We start from the raw sequence: 22303 nt of genomic DNA on the forward strand, positions 1-22303 counted from the left end.
GTTCACCCCGATTATGTTTCTAGGTTTGTCAGCACCATACCCGTGCACGAATCGTGGGTTTCACCGAAGTGGTAAACGTCTGAGACCTGCATCACTTCGGGCTTTCCTCCCACATTATGTTGACACGCCGTGATATAACTGGAATCATGTTAAAAGCTGCGTTAAACCCAACTCACTCACTCACACACGAAATGAGCTCAATATAACATAAAGGGCTACTGAGTAAGGGAGGCGTTACTGAAGTAAACTCACCAGTTCTATAATCACTGTTGGGGCGGTCGGGTAGCCTAGTGGTTAAAGCGTACGCTCGTCACGCCGAAGACCCGGGTTGGATTCCCGACATGGGTACAATGTGTGAAGCCCATTTCTGGTGTCCCCCGCCGTGATATTGCTGGAATATTGCTAAAAGCGGCGTAAAACCATACTCTCTCACTCACTTCTGAGTAAGGGAGGCGCTACTGAAGTAAACTCGCCAGTTTTATAATCACTGTTGTCCTCCGCTGAAAGCGCCTTAAAGCCTCACTTACTCACTCACAGACAAATAATTAAAAGTATTTAGCTAATAAAGAACTCAAACACAATTTGACAAAATAATTCTTTGTTTGTTTCTTTACATATATACAATAATGGCAATAATAAAATATACCAACAAAACATAAGATATATTACACTTCCTGCCATGATATTATGACCATGATCAACAAAAGCATGTGCTTCTCGTCTCAGCTAGTCACGAGGAAATATGTACATGTATAAGATCAATCAATAGAAAAAAGGTTATCACTCCCATTCACACAATGTCGATTCTGAGTAAAATAATCATAATGAATTTTAACGAATATGACTCTAAATACCAATTCAAAGTACTTTCGCACGAAGCAAACCAAACTACCACCAAACCCCTTGCACCTATAACAATGTCAACTATTGTCCCGGGGGAGCGAAGTCAGACAAACAATGACATTGACATTACTCGCATGGCGTATTTGTTCCTTGGCTTATCCATAAACCGACCCAGATTTTAAAAATAATAAAATAAAATAAAACATTGGAGACATTTTTAAAAGAAAGCCAAAAGGAATAAGAAACCATCTTATTTGTCATTCACAAATATTTTTAACTCACGTTTCTATATTTATCGTGATCAACAATACTTCATATAATGTTCTTAAATTGAGTTATAATATATATTTCGATAACTGACCCTATGATCTTCCGTAAACCAATTAATTAAATACTTCAGGCATGTTTGAGTAATATTTAATCAATGACTAGTCCATGTAACTTAAAATCTCAAAATATTTTATTTCTTGTTGTTTTAAACACGGGACTCTCACAGACTGATATTCAGAGGCAAGTGTACGGCTATATCATCTCAAATGATCTGCAGGATACATAAGACAACAGTGAAACCCCTTCAATCCGGACTGTGCCGTTCCCGGCCAAAATGCCCGGGTTAACATATATCCTGATAAACGAATCATGGTTATGGAGTTGTGTCCCTTTGCGTATGCAAAGACGTTCCAAACACTATCGCCCCGAAGGCAGTTTCCGGATGAACGAGGCTCCACTGTATCAAGTATATTTAATACTCCTTCTGTTGGGATGATATGTTGTCATACCCACACGGTAGCAGCAGCACCTCGTATATCAAACACAACATACAATTCAGACAGCTTGGTCCATCAGTTACGTTGAAGCGATGTGGATATTGGTTTAAATATGTATGGTATGAATATACGAAACAACAGCTCATTCACTATATGAATATAATTTCATAACTACTATATTTGATAATACTGGAATGAACGGTTGAGCATTCAATGAACGTAGCTTTAACGGTAAATATGAACGGAATAACAGTAATTATATATCCGTTCTGAGAACAGTTAATATATTTCGAAATGTGATATTAGGTAATTAATTATATTGAGACAAGACAAAACGTCTATATGTCACTGTTTTTTTCAGGAAATATAACAAACAAAGAACACCTTCCCTCCGGCAATGCTGTTATAAACGTGGTTGAATTGTGTAACCTTGTATAATACCGTTCAGTAATGCGAAATGAGTTATGGAAACGTTAAGCTACACATTCGTGGCATTCGTATTCTCTTTGATGAGTTTGATGAAATGTTGGTGCATACAGCATGATGATCACATGCAAAACATACTCGTCTGATGATACTGTTAATACTTGAAAATATGATACTGGCTCTTTGATGAGACTAGAGCCGTGGTTGTCATTGGCCATATGATATTCGTGACTTCAAGCACTGTCTGGACCTTGGTGAAGCACTTCCAGGAGTTCTTCCACAGCGGGATTGCCAGGCCATGGACGTATTCGGAACCACTTTCTGGGAAATCAGTGCTCCTGATATGTCCTACAGTTGATCGTCTGTACAGAAATAAACCGTAAGTGATTCCATGACATTTGATTGGCTAAAACGAAATACAATTTTGCGTTAATGTTGCAAAGCTAGGAACGAAAAGGCCGCGCCAACTAGCGGTCTGGTGTTTCCAGATTGGCTGATAATAAAGTGGGCGGGGCTTGTTGCATCGTGCTGAAGGAATCACCGATTTCGTTTAATTAATTTTGTGTTAATGATTAAATAATCAATCTATTAAGGTATTGTTGGTGACATATTTATTTATAAGAATTGACTTCAATAAATGATTGCGTTTATGGAGGTATAAACTTAAAAACCGGTGTGCTACGTCTGCTTACACAGTGTACATACCGGTACATACCGGTTGAATCCAGTTTGGAGACAAGTATGGGTTACTGGCCATAGAGGTCTCTTGTTATTGAATCCAACAGGGAAACAAGTATGAGATGCTGGGTACATAGTCTGTCCCTGAATTCCCACAGCGAGACAGGCAGGGGATACTGGGGACCTATTCTCTCCCTGAATTCCCACAGCGAGACAGGCAGGGGATGCTGGGTACATATTCTGTCCCTGAATTCCCACAGCGAGACAGGCAGGGGATGCTGGGTACATATTCTGTCCCTGAATTCCAACAGTGGAAACAGGCAGGAGATGCTGGGTACATAGTCTGTCCCCAAATATGGAGATATAAATTCACTGATTTGACAATCAGTACATACCTCCAACAGCCTTCGGAGACACCTGTGGCCTCTTTATTGTATACTGGAAACAAAAGGTGCATTGATAACAATATATGGTATTACTACACAAACATCACTGGATCGACAAGAGGAAACTATTTATTTACGATAGAATTATAAAATGTAATAAACATTCCTGGACTCGAAATGCATACCGAAGGATGAATATATGACCTTAATAGAATGACACAGTGAGTCATAGTTGTGACGTTTATACAAGATTGTTTCTGGTTAGTAATAAGGATGGCCATTTCATTGAGGGTTGGGAAGAATTTATTATGTTTAACCCTGGAATTACTGCACAGAACAAACGGCTTGTCTCGTTAAACGGTGGATCAAAAAACATTGGTCAAGTGAGTGAGTGAGTATGGTTTTTTCGCCGCTTTTAGCAATATTCCAGCAATATCACGGAGGTGACACCAGAAATGGGCTTCACACATTTTACCCATGTCGGGAATCGAACACGGGTCTTCGGCGTGACATTCTACTCCTGAGGTCACACGTGACGATTTGACATAACGAGATAAAAAGTAAATGTAAAACATCAACGCCATAGACAAACTATATACATAAGTAGTCTCGATTATCCGCCGAAACTCATTCCACTGAACATAAAAGGCAAAGTTGCGGTGAGTCTTAAATGAATTGATCACTCAAAATCAGTGATGAAAAGGGTAAGCATGTCGTAAATTTAAGAGAGACTATTGTGTGTGACATTTATAATCTCACGAAGGTAACTCAAAAAACGGATAGAGTAAATTGTGGGAGACTTGTATTAGCTTTTCAAGACGTTGAGTGGCCAATCAGATGGATGTTGAGTGAGGATAACGTTGTCAGGACAACGGAATGGCATCAACGTCCGCAATACTCACACTCCTGTCGGTGTCGATGTTACTGAAACCCGACTTGAAGGTCTTCTCGGCTCTGTACTGCTTCTCCATGGCGGCGTTGGCCTCAGGCGAATGCAGCCATGACCTGTTGTCTGACTGGTAGAAGTACGGGTCGTAGCTATCAGGTTGGTAACCCTGGAGACATGAGATGGGGGTCATGCATAATGTAACTGTATTGTTAACTTGAAAAACATACAAGTCATCCATTGTATGTCTGATGTTCAGTCATATACTAAGCGTTTCCAGGTCTGTAACTTCGTTTTGTTTGCTAATATTGCTATCCGCCGTTGTTGGATTGCTCCCCGAAGTCCGTTGCATTATGGGAACAATAAGGGGGGATAATTCGTTAAGGGAGGTAACAACTCTTATTTAACAGGGCCAAACGGACTAGGTCGCCCTTAGGCTATACTTCCAACAGCAGCGTTTGTCAGGGCTATTAACAAACGCACCAGACATATGCATTGGCAGATAAAGCGGGAATAAAAAGAGGATTTCATGTGTCGAGTGAAATATCTATTTTTCAAATCACGCGATGAGAGAAGCATGATATACACGAGACACATGAAATATCCTATTTATTTTCTACTTTTTGCGTAGCTGTCTACCGGAAAAATAAATTATTTCGTTACAAATGTAAAACCTTGAAACGTAAATTCTCCCTACCTAACACACAGGACGATTCACCACCTATTGTATTTGCGACTAGAAAAGTAGTTTTGTGTTTGCAAAATCTTAAAAAATATAAACAAAAGTAACATTCACAGTCATCCATATAGATATGATTATATACAGAATCAACACTTATAACAAAAACCATTCTTGAAAACTACGAGACCCCTGTTGGAAGCGAAAGAATACACGCTGGTCGAGTAACAAAAATGGGCTTTGCGAAACGAACAGTCTCGATTAACGAGTTAAATGAGAAATTTACAGTTTATAACTTATAAAAAGGAAGTCAACAGTTTTTGTACGGGCAAGACACTTACATGTACGATAAAGGGACACAATTTAAGGGGAGCTAAGTCTTGTATGACAATATTTCCATCAAAGTATTATGTTCACTGCAGTTCAACTTTGGACAACCCTGTCTTTCGCCGTGCTTTGGTTACTGGTGGCCTATAGCCCGTGTTTAAACAGTTATAAATAATATTGTTGGCAAATTTGTTTTTAAATATAACTTTGTATTCATGACTCACGTGTGCATACATCAACTTGTTCTCGTCGCTATATGGCTGAAATAATGCCGATGAGACGTCAAATGTTACCTCACTCACTCACACACTTGATGGCGGGTTAATGAGAGTGAACGAGATGACAATTCCATTACCTCGTTGCTGTGCGCCATGTTGGAATACTCTGACTTGAAGCGGGGGTTCACCAGGGATCTGCGTTGACTGAAATCTTGCAGTGAAATATCGTGTCCCCCTTCGGAGTAGCCGTCAAGTCTGGAGACAAGAAAATTCTTCATAACAGTTTGACAAAACAGATGTATACTACTCAAAAGAAGTTAAAGAACATCCGAGTGTTTCATATTGCTACAGTTACTCTGCCATGGCATGCCAGATTAACTATAGAATATGAAAACGTCGGGCGGCCTTTAGTTCCTCTGAGAAGCATATGTTTGAGACTTGGACGAGCATATTTATTCAAGGAACTTTTGTGTGATGCTAGAATGCATCATGATGTCTTTTGTTGAGGGTATAATTTGTGTATACATTGAAAATATAACATGTATATATCACAAGAGTTATTTTCTTTTTTTTTGTTATTTACATACGTTTTGCTATAAATGTAACTTGCTTCTTAATTCTTTACATGTTATATTATTTTACAATTATTGTATCAATACTGTTTTATCACATTGTAACTGTAATTGTTGACAAAAGGATCTTTACGTTACGTCTTGAAGTTCTCTTAATGTGGTCGAGCTTCTACAAAGTATCAATGGACAGAATTTACAATACACTGTAATAATGTTCATTTTCTTATTTTACTTTTAGTATTTTCTTTAAAGCTGGTATCCTCAAAGTGATAAATGTGTTGGTACGCCATTGTTATCAGGCGAGGTATAATCCTTACAATGACCGCTCAGTCTTTGGCGCCCTTCTTTTTCTGATACAGCAACAGATGACGGCGACAGCGAGGATGAGGATGATGCCTCCGCCGACGCTGCACGTAATGACCAGTATGTACACCCAGTTCATGACTTTGGTCAGACAGTCGTCACCACTGTAGTCGTACAAGCCGTCACTGGAGCACCTGGGAAAAACATGAGTTGACTGGGTGAGTCCGTGGACATAATCATTACAGTATCATTGCTAAATTAATAAAACTTCCACTTCCATTCAAAACAACAAGCTCACGCAAAGCGAGTATCAATTGTGAGTTCATATCTTCGACCAATACTTGTATGAATGGGGGGCACGGGTGGCCCAGTCGTCTTAGGCGCCGCGATTCGCTGTGCAGAGTTGCGTCCCCTGGACACGGCAGAAACCTATGATTGTGGGTTCGAATCCCGGTTCACCCCGATTATGTTTCTAGGTTTGTCAGCACCATACCTGTGCTCGTGGGTTTCCCCGAAGTGGTAAACGTCAGACCTGCATCACATCGGGCTTTCTTCCCACATTAAGCTGACACGCCGTGATATAACTGGAATACTGTTAAAAGCGGCGTTGAACCCAACTCACTTGTATGAATGTATATCCACGCTTGCGAATTGTTATTCTGCAGTGGTTTAATAGTGTTTGGTGTACTTACTGGCATTTTGCTTGAATGGAACTCTCATCTATACCAACAACTTGACATTCCCCATGATCCCCACACTTGAGAAATTCACAGCGATGGTAACACAATTGCTTGGTTTTATTACATATCTGATTGAAAGCACAGATATCCTGTCCAACTGCTCCGCAAAGATTCCCCACATCCTCCGCAACTGCAACATAGTTGAAAATGCATTCGTTGTATTTATCTTTGTCTGTTTGTTTAGGTCTGTTGTGTCAACATACAATCATGTTCTGCTTCAAGGAAATTATACGTTTTCTAAAAATGAGTAAAAAAAAATGCGACTGTGAAATAAACTACTCAACATTAGTTTTGCTTAGGACCACACCTTAGGCTGACGATGACTATTTTGGACCTTAGCAAATGTTGAGTAGTATAGAAAACTATTCATTTCTCACTCCTTGTCAGCAATTCGGTCACGGAAAGGCGTTGGCATCTATGCTTAAGGATCGTGTCAATGAGCGAAGCAATCACATATATCTGATATCAACTCAAAACTGACCTGACCGCCTCCGTGGTCTAATGGTAGAGCGTCCGCCCGGAGAGTGGAAGGTCCGGGGTTCGATCCCCGACCGCGTCATACCAAAAGACGTTAAAAGATGGTACTTGTTGTTACCCTGTCTGGCGCTCGGCATTAAGGGGCTAAAACAAGGACTGGTCGGCTCGGAGTCAGTATACTGTGTCTGAGTGGGGTATTCATGTTAAACTGCGGCATGGTATCTCAGTGAGCTAGCATTATAAATCGGCATCAGTCCGGAATAGTACAAGCAGCCACACACACACACACACACACACACACACACACACGTGCATGCACGTCGCTATAATAGTGCAATAATCTTGGACGCGACGTTAAACCCCATTTCACCTCACCTCACCTCAAAACTGACCTGAAATTAATATACTGTGTACATTCGAAAACGTGTTGGTGACGTACAGAAACGTACGTTACTTTGAAAACAACCGCATCTGCCATTTTTCACTCACGTCATCTAGGGTGTAGACGCTAAATGTTGCAGTTGTACTATCATAATTCATATATACGTAAGTGTGGATTGAGGAATTTAAACATGCATGGGCATCCCTGTGAACTGTCCCACAATTTTCAATCTACTTACACTGCACGAGATCTTCCTTGTAACTTTCATCGGGGGAGAACGTGGCGTTGGCATTTTGAGTAATTGTGGCATTCTCAATGGCATTCTTCACATCGTCGACCCACAGATTTGCTTTGTCTGCGTCAGGTGTATAAACATCCCTAGCAGTGAAGGTGGCGTTTAAGTTCTTCCTTGTTTTAGGTCTGCAATATATCATCTATGCATTGGATATTTTGTCAATCGTATTGATCCTGGAAAGGATGTTATTTAACTTATCATACTAGTAACAATTCAACACTTACTAAATGTTTCAATATGGTTAGGCAGTTTTATAAGTAGTTTTATAAGGCTCAACTTTTCATAAATTAAAAAAAAGGTGATTTGAAATACTGTTTTTTAATCCTTTCTCAGAAACACACTTCGGGTTAGTGATTAGACGTTAAGATCACTTATTCACTCACCATGATAGGGAAGTACTTCAGTTCATGAAGCGCATAAGGAAGACTTCTAGCATAGAATATAAGACGAATATATCGTCTGTATGACGTACATTACGCGTTGAAGCGAAAGTGGCGTAGTTATTAATAATGAACTATTTACCACTCGAGTTTTTTTTTTTCAGTTCGTACCATTCACACTATACTTATCACACCAAATCGAAATGTGTTATATATATTGTATGCAATGTCATAGTATGCCGAAAATGAATAACTCCCACCCACCAACCTCCATCAATCTTCAACCCTCGTATACTCACCCTGTGTCTCGCTTCCGCCTAACGGTCTTTCTGCAAGATAACGGACGTACAAAGTGAGGGTGATGACAATCAACAGCGTACAACTAATTTTATTCATGGATTGAACCGCCTCCGAGGTGTTGTGGATGGAGCGTCACCGAGTGCGGAAGGTTCGATCCCCGGCCGCGTCATACCAAGAAAGACGTTAAAAGATTGTACTTGTTGTTACCCTGCCTGAGAAGCACAAGACCACGCACATACGTGCGCATGTTTTCATCTCACCTTATTAAGCTGTGTTTGAATCTTGTATAGACTCCCTGATAATATGTATAATGGCTTTGCAATATGTCCCAAACGCAATTAAGAATTTCATTACAGAGGTAAGAATATATATTTATACGTACATGGTTGTAGTATCAAGCCTCAATTCGTAGAAACCTTTCACTTCCTTAAAGTACGTTCTGAACTGAAATTGGAAATATGAATAGTTATGTTGATTAAAAAACTATTGCAACATATTCTTTGAGTGGAGATTTAAGAATTGAATTGCGCCAAGGACGGAGGTGTTGGGTGTGGGAGCGGTGTGTGTGTTTTTGTGTGTGTGTGTGTGTGTGTGTTGGGGGGGGGGGGGGGGGGGGAGGGGGGTGGTCATGGCAGTAGTCCAAGGCACCGCAATTCGCTGCATCCCTTCGGCAAGGTAGGAGGTTTGTGTTTCACGGTTTGTCAGCATCATACACCCAAGTCTGCAACCTGCATCACTTCGGGCTTTCCTCCCACATTAAGCCGACACGCCGCGATATAACTTGAATACTGTTCGAGGCGGCATTAAACCCAACTCACTCACTCACTTTGTTGGGGACGAGTTGTTGCTGTCCACGTATTTGTTCATGGTGTTTTCCTCCATGACGGTGTGTTGATGCAATGACAAGGTATTGTTTGTTCCGTTGGCAGACAGTGAAACCTTTGATCAATGACCAATATGTGTTCAGTTGTGATGCTGTTTCAGTGGAACGTGTTCTATTATTCTCACGCATACCGAACCCTAGATAAGATTTAAGTTTCATACCACTTCTACCCAAGTAGGGTGAATTTACGCATTGTGATATGAAATAAAACCTGTTTGAATTTGTGTTATAATATTTTCTTTCTTTTATTTGTTCCTTGTTTACAATTGTATAGCCAAAAGGTGGTAATCCGACTAGTGGTGTCTCTCGCTTTCATGAGATTCCTTCAGTTCTGCCTTGAAGTTGCAAAAATTCTGACGTCTCTCAATTTTTTTTAATGAATAAAAAAAAATAGTTCCAGTGTCACAGGTCACGGTTATACAATCAAAACTAATATATCGAGGTCAACCTCGTACGACACACGTATGACGTACAGATTTAATATCTTACCACACGTCTCGTCGCCATGTGGGTAAAACATTCTTATACGTCATGTGTTCTTGTGCTACCTACCACGGCAAGGATGGTGAATATACTCTCTTGTGCTGTGCTCTCATCTCCATCTATAATAACTGTGAAGTGAAACGCGTACAACGCACCATCTGAAACATACGTGCAGGATACATTCATACATACATCAATTAGAGCGGCAAGAATAGCTGATGGTATAAATGCATTGTCCATTCTGATATGAAACATCTTTGAGAAAATCATGATTTTAACTGAAATGCTTTTCCCCAGATGTAACCATCCAATAAAAGAACTAACAATACAATCACGGAAGGGTAGATCTGTTCCTATACGACCTAGCTATAGAATAGTGGGGTACCCTTTATTACACAATGGCACCCCAAATGAAGTACAGTCAAGTCCCGTTAATCTGGTTGGTTGCATATGATTATGTCGGATAAACGAGTATGTCGGCTAAACGAGATTAGGTGGTATCAACGAAATTAAGTAGTGTCAACGTTCGTGATCGAAAATGGGACAACTGCACGATAGATAACGATACGAACAAGTTGTAATAAAAACCTTTGTTATGCACTTACCCAGAGAAGGTGTTTTGACGGGAAAAGATGTTGAAGCAACAGGAGCCAGTGTTGTTGGAACTGTCGTGTTGTTGTCTGTTGTAGACCCGCCTGCCGTACTGCCAGTTGCACTGTCTGGTGTAGACCCGCCTGCCGTACTGCCAGTTGCACTGTCTGGTGTAGACCCGCCTGCCGTACTGCCAGTTGCACTGTCTGTTGTAGACCCGCCTGCCGTACTGCCAGTTGCACTGTCTGTTGTAGACCCGCCTGCCGTACTGCCAGTTGCACTGTCTGGTGTAGACCCGCCTGCCGTACTGCCAGTTGCACTGTCTGTTGTAGACCCGCCTGCCGTACTGCCAGTTGCACTGTCTGTTGTAGACCCGCCTGCCGTACTGCCAGTTGCACTGTCTGGTGTAGACCCGCCTGCCGTACTGCCAGTTGCACTGTCTGTTGTAGACCCGCCTGCCGTACTGCCAGTTGCACTGTCTGTTGTAGACCCGCCTGCCGTACTGCCAGTTGCACTTTCTGGTGTAGACCCGCCTGCCGTACTGCCAGTTGCACTGTCTGTTGTAGACCCGCCTGCCGTACTGCCAGTTGCACTGTCTGTTGTAGACCCGCCTGCCGTACTGCCAGTTGCACTGTCTGTTGTAGACCCGCCTGCCGTACTGCCAGTTGCACTGTCTGTTGTAGACCCGCCTGCCGTACTGCCAGTTGCACTGTCTGTTGTAGACCCGCCTGCCGTACTGCCAGTTGCACTGTCTGTTGTAGACCCGCCTGCCGTACTGCCAGTTGCACTGTCTGGTGTAGACCCGCCTGCCGAAATGCCAGTTGCACTGTCTGGTGTAGACCCGCCTGCCGTACTGCCAGTTGCACTGTCTGTTGTAGACCCGCCAGTCGTACTGCTAGTTGCACTGTCTGTTGTAGACCCGCCAGTTGCACTGTCTGTTGTAGACCCGCCAGTTGCACTGTCTGTTGTAGACCCGCCAGTCGTACTGCCAGTAGCATTGTCTGTTGTAGACCCGCCAGTCGTACTGTCAGTTGCACTGTCTGTTGTAGACCCGCCTGCCGTACTGCCAGTTGCACTGTCTGTTGTAGACCCGCCTGCCGTACTGCCAGTTGCACTGTCTGTTGTAGACCCGCCAGTCGTACTGTCAGTTGCACTGTCTGTTGTAGACCCGCCTGCCGTACTGCCAGTTGCACTGTCTGTTGTAGACCCGCCAGTCGTACTGCTAGTTGCACTGTCTGTTGTAGACCCGCCAGTTGCACTGTCTGTTGTAGACCCGCCAGTCGTACTGCCAGTAGCATTGTCTGTTGTAGACCCGCCAGTCGTACTGTCAGTTGCACTGTCTGTTGTAGACCCGCTTACCGAGACTGATGTACTGGATGAAGCTAAAATGAAAAGATGTGCATATTTTAGCCAAATTACTCTTTCGCGTCCTGTGCCATAAATGACGAGCTTGTCATCATTATTCGTTCTGCAAGTATTGTCTTATCATATCATTCACACGTTCAGATAGACCGCCTCCGTGGTCTAGTGGTAGAGCGTCCGCCCGGAGAGCGGAAGGTCCGGGGTTCGATCCCCGACCGCGTCATACCAAAAGACGTTAAAAGATGGTACTTGTTGTTACCCTGTCTGGCGCTCGGCATTAAGGGGCTAAAACAATGACTGGTCGGCTCGGAGTCAGTATACTGTGTCTGAGTGGGGTATTCATGTTAAACTGCGGCATGGTATCTCAGTGAGCTAGCACTATAAATCGGCATCAGTCCGGACTAGTACAAGCAGCCACACACACACACACACACGTGCATGCACGTCGCTATATAAGTGCAATAATCTTGGACGCGACGTTAAACCCCATTTCACCTCACCTCACACGTTCAGATACATTTGAACGAAAGAACTCAATGTTCTGATCTGATTGGTCACTGAGAGGCTTTAAATTACAATACCTTGTTCGTGTGCATTCATACATCTCATACAGGGCCCACTTGCACAAAGCGATCTTAGCGCTACGACTGTCGTAAGTCTAAGTTAAAGTATAAAAGTTACGATCCTCTTAGCGCTAAGATCGCTTTGAACAACTGGGCCCTGGTTTGCAGGTTTTAATATGCCGAGTTTTGGGTTTCGAGAAATGTAAATGTAGAATTTTTGGGTAGAACACAAAATAAAACGACTAAGAGGAATGTGTTACAAATTTAAAGGACACCAGAGAGCTTGGCATTTTCGCTTTTTCTGTCAAGGACGATGAGATGTCTGCCTGAAGAAGACCGTGAGGCCTTGAACAAAACCATGCAATATTTGCTTCATTTTCTTGAGGTGTCCACTGCGCGTTCCAAATATAATTTACAAAATTAACATTTCATTGAATAAACAGTTCTCTCCTAACTAACTTACCATATGATGAGTGGATATGTGCGGATATCATCAAGAGCGCATAAAATATATGTCGGGAAGTCCCCATCTTGGTACCTGAAAAATGAGTGATAGCTACATGCAATGTGCTGTTGAAAACACACGTTACCCTCGACATTAAGGGGCTAAAACAAGGATTGGTCGGCTCGGAGTCGGAGTATACTGTGTCTAAGTGGGGTATTCATGTTAAACTGCGGCATTGTATCTCAGTGAGCTAGAACTATACAATTTTAGAACAAGCACATGCACATGCATGCAAAAATCTTGAACGCGACGTTAAACCCCATTTCAACTCACCTTTTGTAGGACAATAATTTCAGTAATTAAAAGGCAGAAATTCTGCTGGTGTACATGTGTTCTCATGCAGAACGTAATAATTATAGGAATAATAAGGTGGCATCCAGGTTGCATAAGGCACTCACTCACTCACTCTAGTATTGTTTGTTTGTTGATTCCAGCTATATGACGGCGGTCTGTAAATAATCGAGTCTGGACCAGACAATCCAATGACTAATATCATGAGCATGGATCTACGCAATTGGGATACGATGACATGCATCAACCAAGTCGGCGAGCTTGACCACCTGATCCCGTTAGTCGCCTCTTTCGACAAGCAGAGTCCCCTTTTGGTTCTCTTGTAGAATACTCTGTGTACATTGCTTATAAGCTGGAAAAGTGAGTAGTGTGTTACCTTGTGAAACATATTAGTGAGTGAGTTGGGTTTAACTCCGCTTTTAACAGTGTTCCAGTTATATCGCGGCGTGTCAGCTTAATGTGGGAGGAAAGCCCGAAGTGATGCAGGTGACGGACGTTTACCACTTCGGTGAAACCCACCAGCACGAGTATGGTGCTGACAAACCTAGAAACAAATTCGGGGCGAACCGGGATTCGAACCCACAATCATAGGTTACTGGCGCGTCCAACGGACGCAACTCTGCACAGCGAATCACGGCGCCTTAGACGACTGGGCCAACCGTGCCCCCGTGAAAATATTAAACGTCGATATGCTTTAAAGACAGGTACTGGCACTAAGTTATTTTTATTGCACTATCAATCAGATATATTTTCGCAATCGGACATTCGACCAGCTCTCCTCTTAACTCTCATATGTGTATGACATCATCGTATCCTTGTTGCACATAGCAACCACTTGACAACGCCTGTAAGTAAATCTGGCTCAAGAACCGTCTGCCATGGACATTTAAATGACTGCTATGTTCCAAGTGCACTTTACTGTGATCGATCGGTGTGTTAAGTCTTAAAACAGAGTTACGTGTTATCACATACATGATATATACTGAGCAAAAGAAGTGAGGGATCATGAATATTTTTGGGGAGACTTTTATGAAAACATGTGCTCAGTCTGCACCACAAAGAATAAAAACTGACCACGAATAAAGACCACTCTACAATATTATATTGCAACATATGATGAGATAGTTAAGCTTTATATAGGTCCTCGTGTTTTCCAACAAGTGTTTACACATAACTCAAAGCCAGTCATCTGTGCGTCTTTGGGAAGCCATAAATCCCAACCTGACATTATCCACCAAACACAAGTACACAAAAAAGCTGCTAAGAGTTTAGTAGGATTGTAAGACATAAATTCACCCGGATTTCCACAAGGTTCTTGGATACCTTAGTGATTGAACGAACAACCCTTATAACCATTCTCCGAATCGTGTACTACCCACGTCATCAGCGTGTGAGAGATTGGTTGATCATATCTGTATTTATGTAGTGTAGGGCTACATCCACGTGTCACAAAGCTAAGCACCTCGTTCAAAATTCAGGGGCGGTCGGGTAGCCTAGTGGTTAAAGCGTTCGCTCGTCACGCCGAAGACCCGGGTTCGATTCCCGACATGGGTACAATGTGTGAAGCCCATTTCTGGTGTCCCCCGCCGTGATATTGCTGGAATATTGCTAAAAGCGGCGTAAAACCATACTCACTCACACTGTACACTCACACTCACTCAAAATTCAGAATTGTAAACGCCCCGAGATAACCTGCAGATCTGATCGGTATGGTGGTCTAACAGACGTCATATACCACTTCGATATATGGCTCCAAATTTCTTTGATGTGGCGAAAAAATCAACCGCTACACTGCCTTAACTATTGAACCTTTTTACTGACAGGTGACATTAATAAAAAGTGGGATTTGCAGCAATCATCAGCTCATCTGGACAAATTGCAAATATTGAAAGATTTACCCCGTTTTGGTCATCCGTCAATAACCTGAGACCAAAACCATTCCTTATTTGGAAGTGACCTCGACCTTCACTGATAATTAGTGATACAGGAAGGGCATCCACGTGAACGCATACGATAACAGTTGTATCATTATAACAATTCTAAAAGCTTGGTTCATTTTTTAAATAAAACTTATCTCATTAGCCAATTGGGTTTTTGTCCTACCGTGTCCTTTGTCATGCCAAATCGTTTTAATGCTGTTTCTATGCATGTGACGTAGATGAGATTATGGATGTCCCTTAGAGTTGATGATTTAATTTACATGCAACGCACGCTTTGGTCGCATAATCAATCCTGTTTTGAAGTCTATAGGTTAAACAGTCTGAATATGTATGTAGGTTGTATCATCTACTTTATGTTCTATACAGTACATAATGATTTCTCGTGCACAAAGTCGCAGCAGAACGTCAACGGTAACATTGTAGCTGGAAGGTGAAGGTCAATGAGTCACAGGTACACAGATTCACGTGGGTACCATGGGCATCTTATAAAACCATGGGGCGGTCGGGTAGCCTAGTGGTTAAAGCGTTCGCTCGTCACGCCGAAGACCTGGGTTTGATTCCCGACATGGGTACATTTCTGGGTACACATGGGTACAAGCCCATTTCTGGTGTCCCCCGCCATGATATTGCTGGAATATTGCTAAAAGCGGCGTAAAATCAAACTCACTCCCTATAAAACAATGACACATTGAGAGATTTGGCATATGGTTATGAATGTTGAAGTTTGGGATTGTTTGTTTGTTTGTTGTTTAACGCCGCACTCAGCAATATTCCAGCTATATGACGGCGGTCTGTAAATAATCAAGTCTGGACCAGACAATCCAGTGATTGACATCATGAGCATCGATCAACGCAATTGGGATACGATGACATGTATCAACCAAGTCAGCGAGCCTGGCCACCCGATCCCGTCGGTCGCCTCTGACGACAAACATGGGTCGCTGAAGACCTATTCTACCCCGAATCTTCACGGGTCAGTTTGGGATTGATACCTACATCAATAAAATGACTGTATCGGAAACCATTATGTTGTTCAAAATGTTTTTGAAAATGTTTATTAATTCATTTGAATGTCGTTTTAATGGATGTATGTATAGCAGGTGTCTAATGTTATATAAAAAAATATGAATATTTACAGTCATTCCAACCACACAAGGAAGAGACACGCATATTGTATCAAATATCCTGCTAAGCTCAGTGACAGCTAATCCCAAACGTATATACACATATAGGCTGTAATGTCAACACAAATCGTGATTCAATACCAAATACAGATTTGTGTGGTTAGTCGCGATCACGTTCTCCTCACAGAGAGTTCGGGAGAGGTCACGTGATCATGTATTGACGCAGGGGGATGCACGTCATGCCGGATGTCAGCCGGTGGGTGTACAGTTACCCCATATGTCTGTGTGGGGCGTGAGGTTATGTTCCAACAGTTACTGTTTTATGAATGGTTACACGAAAACATTATAGCTACTATGGATATCATTGAAGATCCTACTTTGACCCGAAATGTAAATTTATTTCTGTGAGTGTTCGCTCAAAGGGTGTCGTTAAGTTGCCAGAAAATGTGAGAAGCCCATTGCTGGTATTGATCTCGGTGATATTGCTGGAATATTGCTTAAATCGGTACACTCACTCACTCACTCACTCACTCACTCACTCACTCACTCATTAATATCCTTCTCAATGAGTGACAAGTGAATTTATTGTTTTTGAGAAATCTGTAAGGACTATGTTTAGAGCAAATATAGATGTGATAAGACAGCGGTATGACCCATACCTGTTTGTGCGTCGTGTTATCGGGTCGTGTCTGACAGTTCGACGTGGACAATTTATACATAGATGTCAAATCGTCTTAACATCCTAGCTGCAATTGTAAGGCGTGGCCACATTCTAATGCGTAGTACAATATATCTAGCAACCAAAGCGCGTTATAGATAACAGCACCATACAGGACATACCTATCAATGATGTAGACCTCTAAGATTAGAAATGATTAGGTACCTCGACACATCCATCACACTGTGCAGTAGTACGTCAGACATAACCAACATCTAGGTAGATGGTGGGTAGATCTACGGTGACAAAATTACCCCTATACTAAGACACATATATCTAGGGGTGACAATAATTACCGCTTCACAAAGGCGCATATATCTAGGAATGACGATAATTACCTCTTCACAAAAACGCATATATCAAGGGGGGACAATAATTCCCCATTCACAAAGGCGCATATATCTGGGGGTGACATAATTACCTCTTCACAAAAACGTATATGAAGGAGTGACAATAATTACCTCTTCACAAAGGCGCATATATCTAGGTGTGACAATAATTACCCCGATACTAAGACGCTTATATCTAGGGATGACAATAATTACCGCTTCACAAAGGCGCATCTATCTAGGGATGACAATAATTACCTCTTCACAAAGACACACATATCTAGGGATGACAATAATGACCTCTTCACAAAGATGCATATATCTAGGGATGACAATAATAACCTCTTCACAAAGACACATATATCTAGGGATGACAATAATTACCGATTCACAAAGGCGCATATATTTAGGTGTGACAATAATTACCCCGATACTAAGACGCTTATATCTAGGGATGACAATAATTACCTCTTCACAAAGACGCACATATCTAGGGATGACAGTAATTACCTCTTCACAAAGACGCATATATATATGGATGACAATAATAACCTCATCACAAAGACACATATATCTAGGGATGACAATAATTACCGATTCACAAAGGCGCATATATCTAGGTGTGACAATAATTACCCCGATACTAAGACGCATATATCTAGGGATGACAATAATTACCTCTTCACAAAGACGCACATATCTAGGGGTGACAATAATGACCTCTTCACAAAGACGCATATATCTATGGATGACAATAATAACCTCTTCACAAAGACACATATATCTAGGGATGACAATAATTACCGATTCACAAAGGCGCATATATATATGGATGACAATAATAACCTCTTCACAAAGACACATATATCTAGGGATGACAATAATTACCGATTCACAAAGGCGCATATATCTAGGTGTGACAATAATTACCCCGATACTAAGACACATATATCTAGGGATGACAATAATTACCTCTTCACAAAGACACATATATCTAGGGATGACAATAATAACCTCTTTACAAAGACGCATATATCTAGGGATGGCAATTATTACCGCTTCACAAAGACGCATATATCCAGGGGTGACAATAGTTTCCCCGATACTAAGACGCATATATCTAGGGATGACAATTAGGATGAATTATAGATAAGTGAAGAGACTGACACATAGACAGATGCAGGATGAATGAATGAAGTTGAATGAAGTTGCATGAAGGAACGAAGGTATGACGTTTTACGCCACTTTTAGCAATACCAAGAATTAGCTGTCCACATAGTACCCATCTGTGACGAGCAAATATATATATATATATATATATATATATATATATATATATATATATATATAATCAACACCAGAGAACAATCGGTCTCCGTTGTCTGCCGAAACAGATTCCATTGGGCGTGAAAAGCAAAAGTGACATGGTAATTGTATGAATGGATCACTGAAAATAAATGAGGACATCAGGTGTTCGCGAAAAGGGTAAGCATGTCCTGATCTATCGGTCGCAACCTCACTCACACAATTTGCATAAAAAAGTTAGTGTTTGTTGCCTAAACTCATGGCAACACCACAACGCCCAACAGATGGACAGACAGGTATACGGACATATCCAGTGGTGTGATTTTCCACAATGTCATGTAAAACAGTGGATAGGAACATTAAGCTATTTCCATAGGCGGAGTACAAACAGGGAACGATGTAACTGCGAAATATAGACAGCCATACGAACAGACACAAATATAGATAAACCGATTGACAATAAAACAGATATATAAGAGTATTGGTTTAAAACAGTTTTGTGATGACACGTCTAGACATAATACACCGTGTTCTGTATGATATAGTCGGAATCGTACAAAACTTTCAGCAGAGATTTATATTATTACGGAAAGGGTGTTGAGGCTTTTATTTATTATTATTAATCAGTTTCCTTGATCAATTCTTTCTTTAAGACTCTTAGTCAGGAGTATGGCCTTCAGATTATATAACTTTCCTTGTTTGTGACAGTGGACAAACAAAACTCGCAAAAGGACTAATAGTAACTGATCGATAAGAGAAACACACTGTAAGTATATCTGCGATAAGCTAAACAAATATTTCCTCCATAAATGATTGATTAAAATATCGCATTGCTGTTATAATTAAATAGGATGTTATATACGCCAGTGAAACGATATTTCAGTATCTGGATTTTTTTATTTCAGTCGGAGTTTCCTTAACATGGGAAAAATAAAGTCAAACTAAACACAGGTAAAAAAATAATTAATAAAAGTCTTTACCTCACAATGGCGAAATACACCTCCTGATAGTTCCCTCGGATATACGAATGTACTGAGGCAGGTAAAGCCCGACACGTTGCTATCTATATCCGCTAGGCGCGACACTGATCGTGAACACACCTGATCTCACATATACCCCGGGTTTTATGGGTAAGTGGAACCCCACCCGTACGTGCCTACAGTTTGACCTCGATTAACCGGCTTTTATGTATTCTGTGTACTCACCAGTCCTTATCAGCCCCAAACAGTTTATGACGTAGTAACAATCTTGCCAGGTCAATAAATAATAAAACATGAGGCATTGCTCAATCTTTGGTATGTTTACTGGTAAAACGCAATGAGTAGTAATTCTTAAGAAATACATCGACAAATTGAGCTTTGGGGAGGATAAGTGATTATGCGTGGCCATTACTGTGACATATGGGGACATGTTGGAGAGTACATTGGTCGTTTAGGTTTGGTTGGACGATAACTAATTACGTTCTGTTGTCATACTTTGTTATGTGATATTTCCTTCACATGGGAGTGTCAGCACTGGGTCGTCATGTGGATAGTCGATACGACCCAGAAATGAGTTGGGTCAGCAGCTGTGTTTGGCTGGCCCATCTGCTGTGTCATATGTAGTACAGTGTGGTCGAAGGCTTCCATGTGTAATGTTCTATCCTTTCTGTAAGCTCTTTAAGTTGACTTTTTATTTAGCGTGACTGTTCAATCATTTTGCACTATGAAAGAAATAGAGAAGTATGTTAATGGACCTTTTTGGCCTACATACTTCGAATCAGATGTGTTTAATTATATGATATTGGAGAATAAGAGATAAATAATAGTAATAATAATAGTAATAATAATAATAATAATAATAATAATAATAATAATAATAATAATAATAATGATAATGATAAGGATAAAAATAATGTCCAAGACTCATGGTGAAAAGAAGGCATTCCACAGTTTTCGTAAACACGCCAAGGATGTGGGACATTATATCAATGTCAGTGTTGATTTTGTTGATGGTTCTGTACAGATGGACGGTACAGAAATGAGTGTCAACCAAGCGAAGTGCCATATCAAATCGACCCAGACTCAATTTTTCAAGGAGAGGCTATCTGAACGACCACTGGATCGAGTTTATGTGCAGTGTGTTGATAGGGTCAGCAACCCTGCAGAGTTGGTTGGCAGGAAAGTGAAACAGAAGGCTTTCAGTGTGCTGCTCAGGACCAGTCACTTCCCACTCGAAGCCGTCAGTGTGTGATTTTGCATCAAAATGTAATTAAATATGAAATGTAGATTATGTAATGAATTTAATGAGACTGTCCAAAACATTGTCAGTGGATGCCCAGCTTTGGCACAAACACAGTATCTTAAGCGACATGATGGAATGGCTCGATCATTTTATTACCGTCTTCGCCATGCTTGTGGTTTTGTCACAGAGGTCCATCCATGGTACGACCCGGAATATGTAGAGGGCGTCCTGGAAAATGATAAATACAAAATAATGTATAAAAGAGTTTCTTAAATATAATATATATATCTATATATATATCTATCTATATCTATATATATATATATATATCTATCTATATCTATATATATCTATATATATATCTATATATCTATATATATCTATATATCTATATATATATATCTCTCTCTCTCTCTCTCTCTCTCTCTCTCTATATATATATATATATATATATAAACCTTCAGACATTACTGTGATAGTGTTCGTATGAAGAAGTACTCTGTTTGAGTTATGACAACACTAAACACATAAGTAAGCATAAAATGTGTCATAAAGCTTATCTTTGAGGCTTTCGGGAAGGTATTTTGTAACATGAGCAAGTCTTTGAACAAGGCTGATGTTCATACTAATTGAAGATTAAAAGATATGGTAAATAATTCATCTTCGGTCACGAAGCTGCTCATACACAGATTTTAATCTGAAGATTGAAAGATTGGTCCTTTCATTCATTTTAGCCATACGTAAGACCCAAAGTCCAAACTTTCAAGTATAAGAAATAAATAAGCTTACTGTGAACATTTGAACATTTCTGATAATTTTCAAACCAAAAGTTTTCCCCAAACGTTTAACTCGACATTTCCAGTGTGCAAAACACGGCCCTCAGAATTCGACGTTCTTGTACCTCGTCCTTGACAAGCTTTAACTTATTGACATTATTACGAAGTTTGCAAATGAATCACATATTCCTCCTATATGAGCTTGTACTTAAAAATTTCAGTCATGGATTACGTTTCTCGTTAGTCAAGTGCTGCGTGACAGCTGGTAGATATGTTTACCGCTACTTCTGGGTAACGCTCACACGTATTACTCTTAAAATTCAACATGGAGCAGATAACCGATAGATGGCGCGATTACCTGACTGACACTGTAATCCTGTATACAAAGGCAGTGTGTACTGACCTTCAACTCTCTGCAAGCTAGAGAAACTATCTTTGTGCTAGATGTTATAACTACTGCCAGTATCAAAATCAAATGAAATATCTACAACTATTTTGAGTATAAATTATTAAAATGGCCGTTTTTATGAGATAAAGAAGAGGTCAGGTAT

At 40.9% G+C, this 22303-nt stretch overlaps 1 protein-coding gene across 7 annotated transcripts; it reads right to left on the reverse strand.

Annotated features, from left to right (window-relative positions):
* Nucleotides 1-581: 581 nt before the first annotated feature.
* Nucleotides 582-19990, reverse strand: LOC124134690 (cell wall protein AWA1-like). Of its 7 annotated transcripts, none has more exons than XM_048382333.1 (14): nucleotides 19734-19989; nucleotides 13005-13079; nucleotides 11863-11998; nucleotides 10631-11796; nucleotides 10095-10183; nucleotides 9042-9103; nucleotides 8659-8688; nucleotides 7923-8104; nucleotides 6778-6955; nucleotides 6100-6279; nucleotides 5348-5465; nucleotides 4003-4155; nucleotides 3110-3152; nucleotides 582-2398 (listed from the first exon to the last, which is right to left on the reverse strand). In XM_048382333.1, exons 2-14 carry the CDS (start codon nucleotides 13069-13071, stop codon nucleotides 2385-2387), a joined length of 2418 nt encoding a protein of 805 aa, XP_048238290.1. In that variant the 5' UTR covers nucleotides 13072-13079; nucleotides 19734-19989; the 3' UTR covers nucleotides 582-2384. The 7 variants fall into 7 exon arrangements, with proteins under 7 accessions (XP_048238290.1, XP_048238289.1, XP_048238291.1 ...); XM_048382332.1 differs by having other exon boundaries at nucleotides 10631-10720; nucleotides 10760-11998; XM_048382334.1 differs by having other exon boundaries at nucleotides 10631-11469; nucleotides 11563-11998; nucleotides 19734-19987.
* Between the last annotated feature and the right edge of the window lie 2313 nt (nucleotides 19991-22303).

This window comes from Haliotis rufescens, unplaced genomic scaffold (assembly GCF_023055435.1).
Source record: "Haliotis rufescens isolate VD_foot unplaced genomic scaffold, xgHalRufe1.0.p SCAF_4, whole genome shotgun sequence".
Lineage (NCBI taxonomy): Eukaryota > Metazoa > Mollusca > Gastropoda > Lepetellida > Haliotidae > Haliotis > Haliotis rufescens.

Excerpts from the sequence above, each read along its gene's own strand:
- LOC124134690 (XM_048382331.1), bottom strand. The coding sequence starts at position 13,071 with ATGGGGACTTCCCGACATATATTTTATGCGCTCTTGATGATATCCGCA. Across the intron at positions 9,104-10,094 it reads TATTCACCATCCTTGCCGTG|TTCAGAACGTACTTTAAGGA; the intron begins GTAGGTAGCACA and ends TTCCAATTTCAG. Across the intron at positions 4,156-5,347 it reads ACATGGCGCACAGCAACGAG|GGTTACCAACCTGATAGCTA; the intron begins GTAATGGAATTG and ends TCATGTCTCCAG.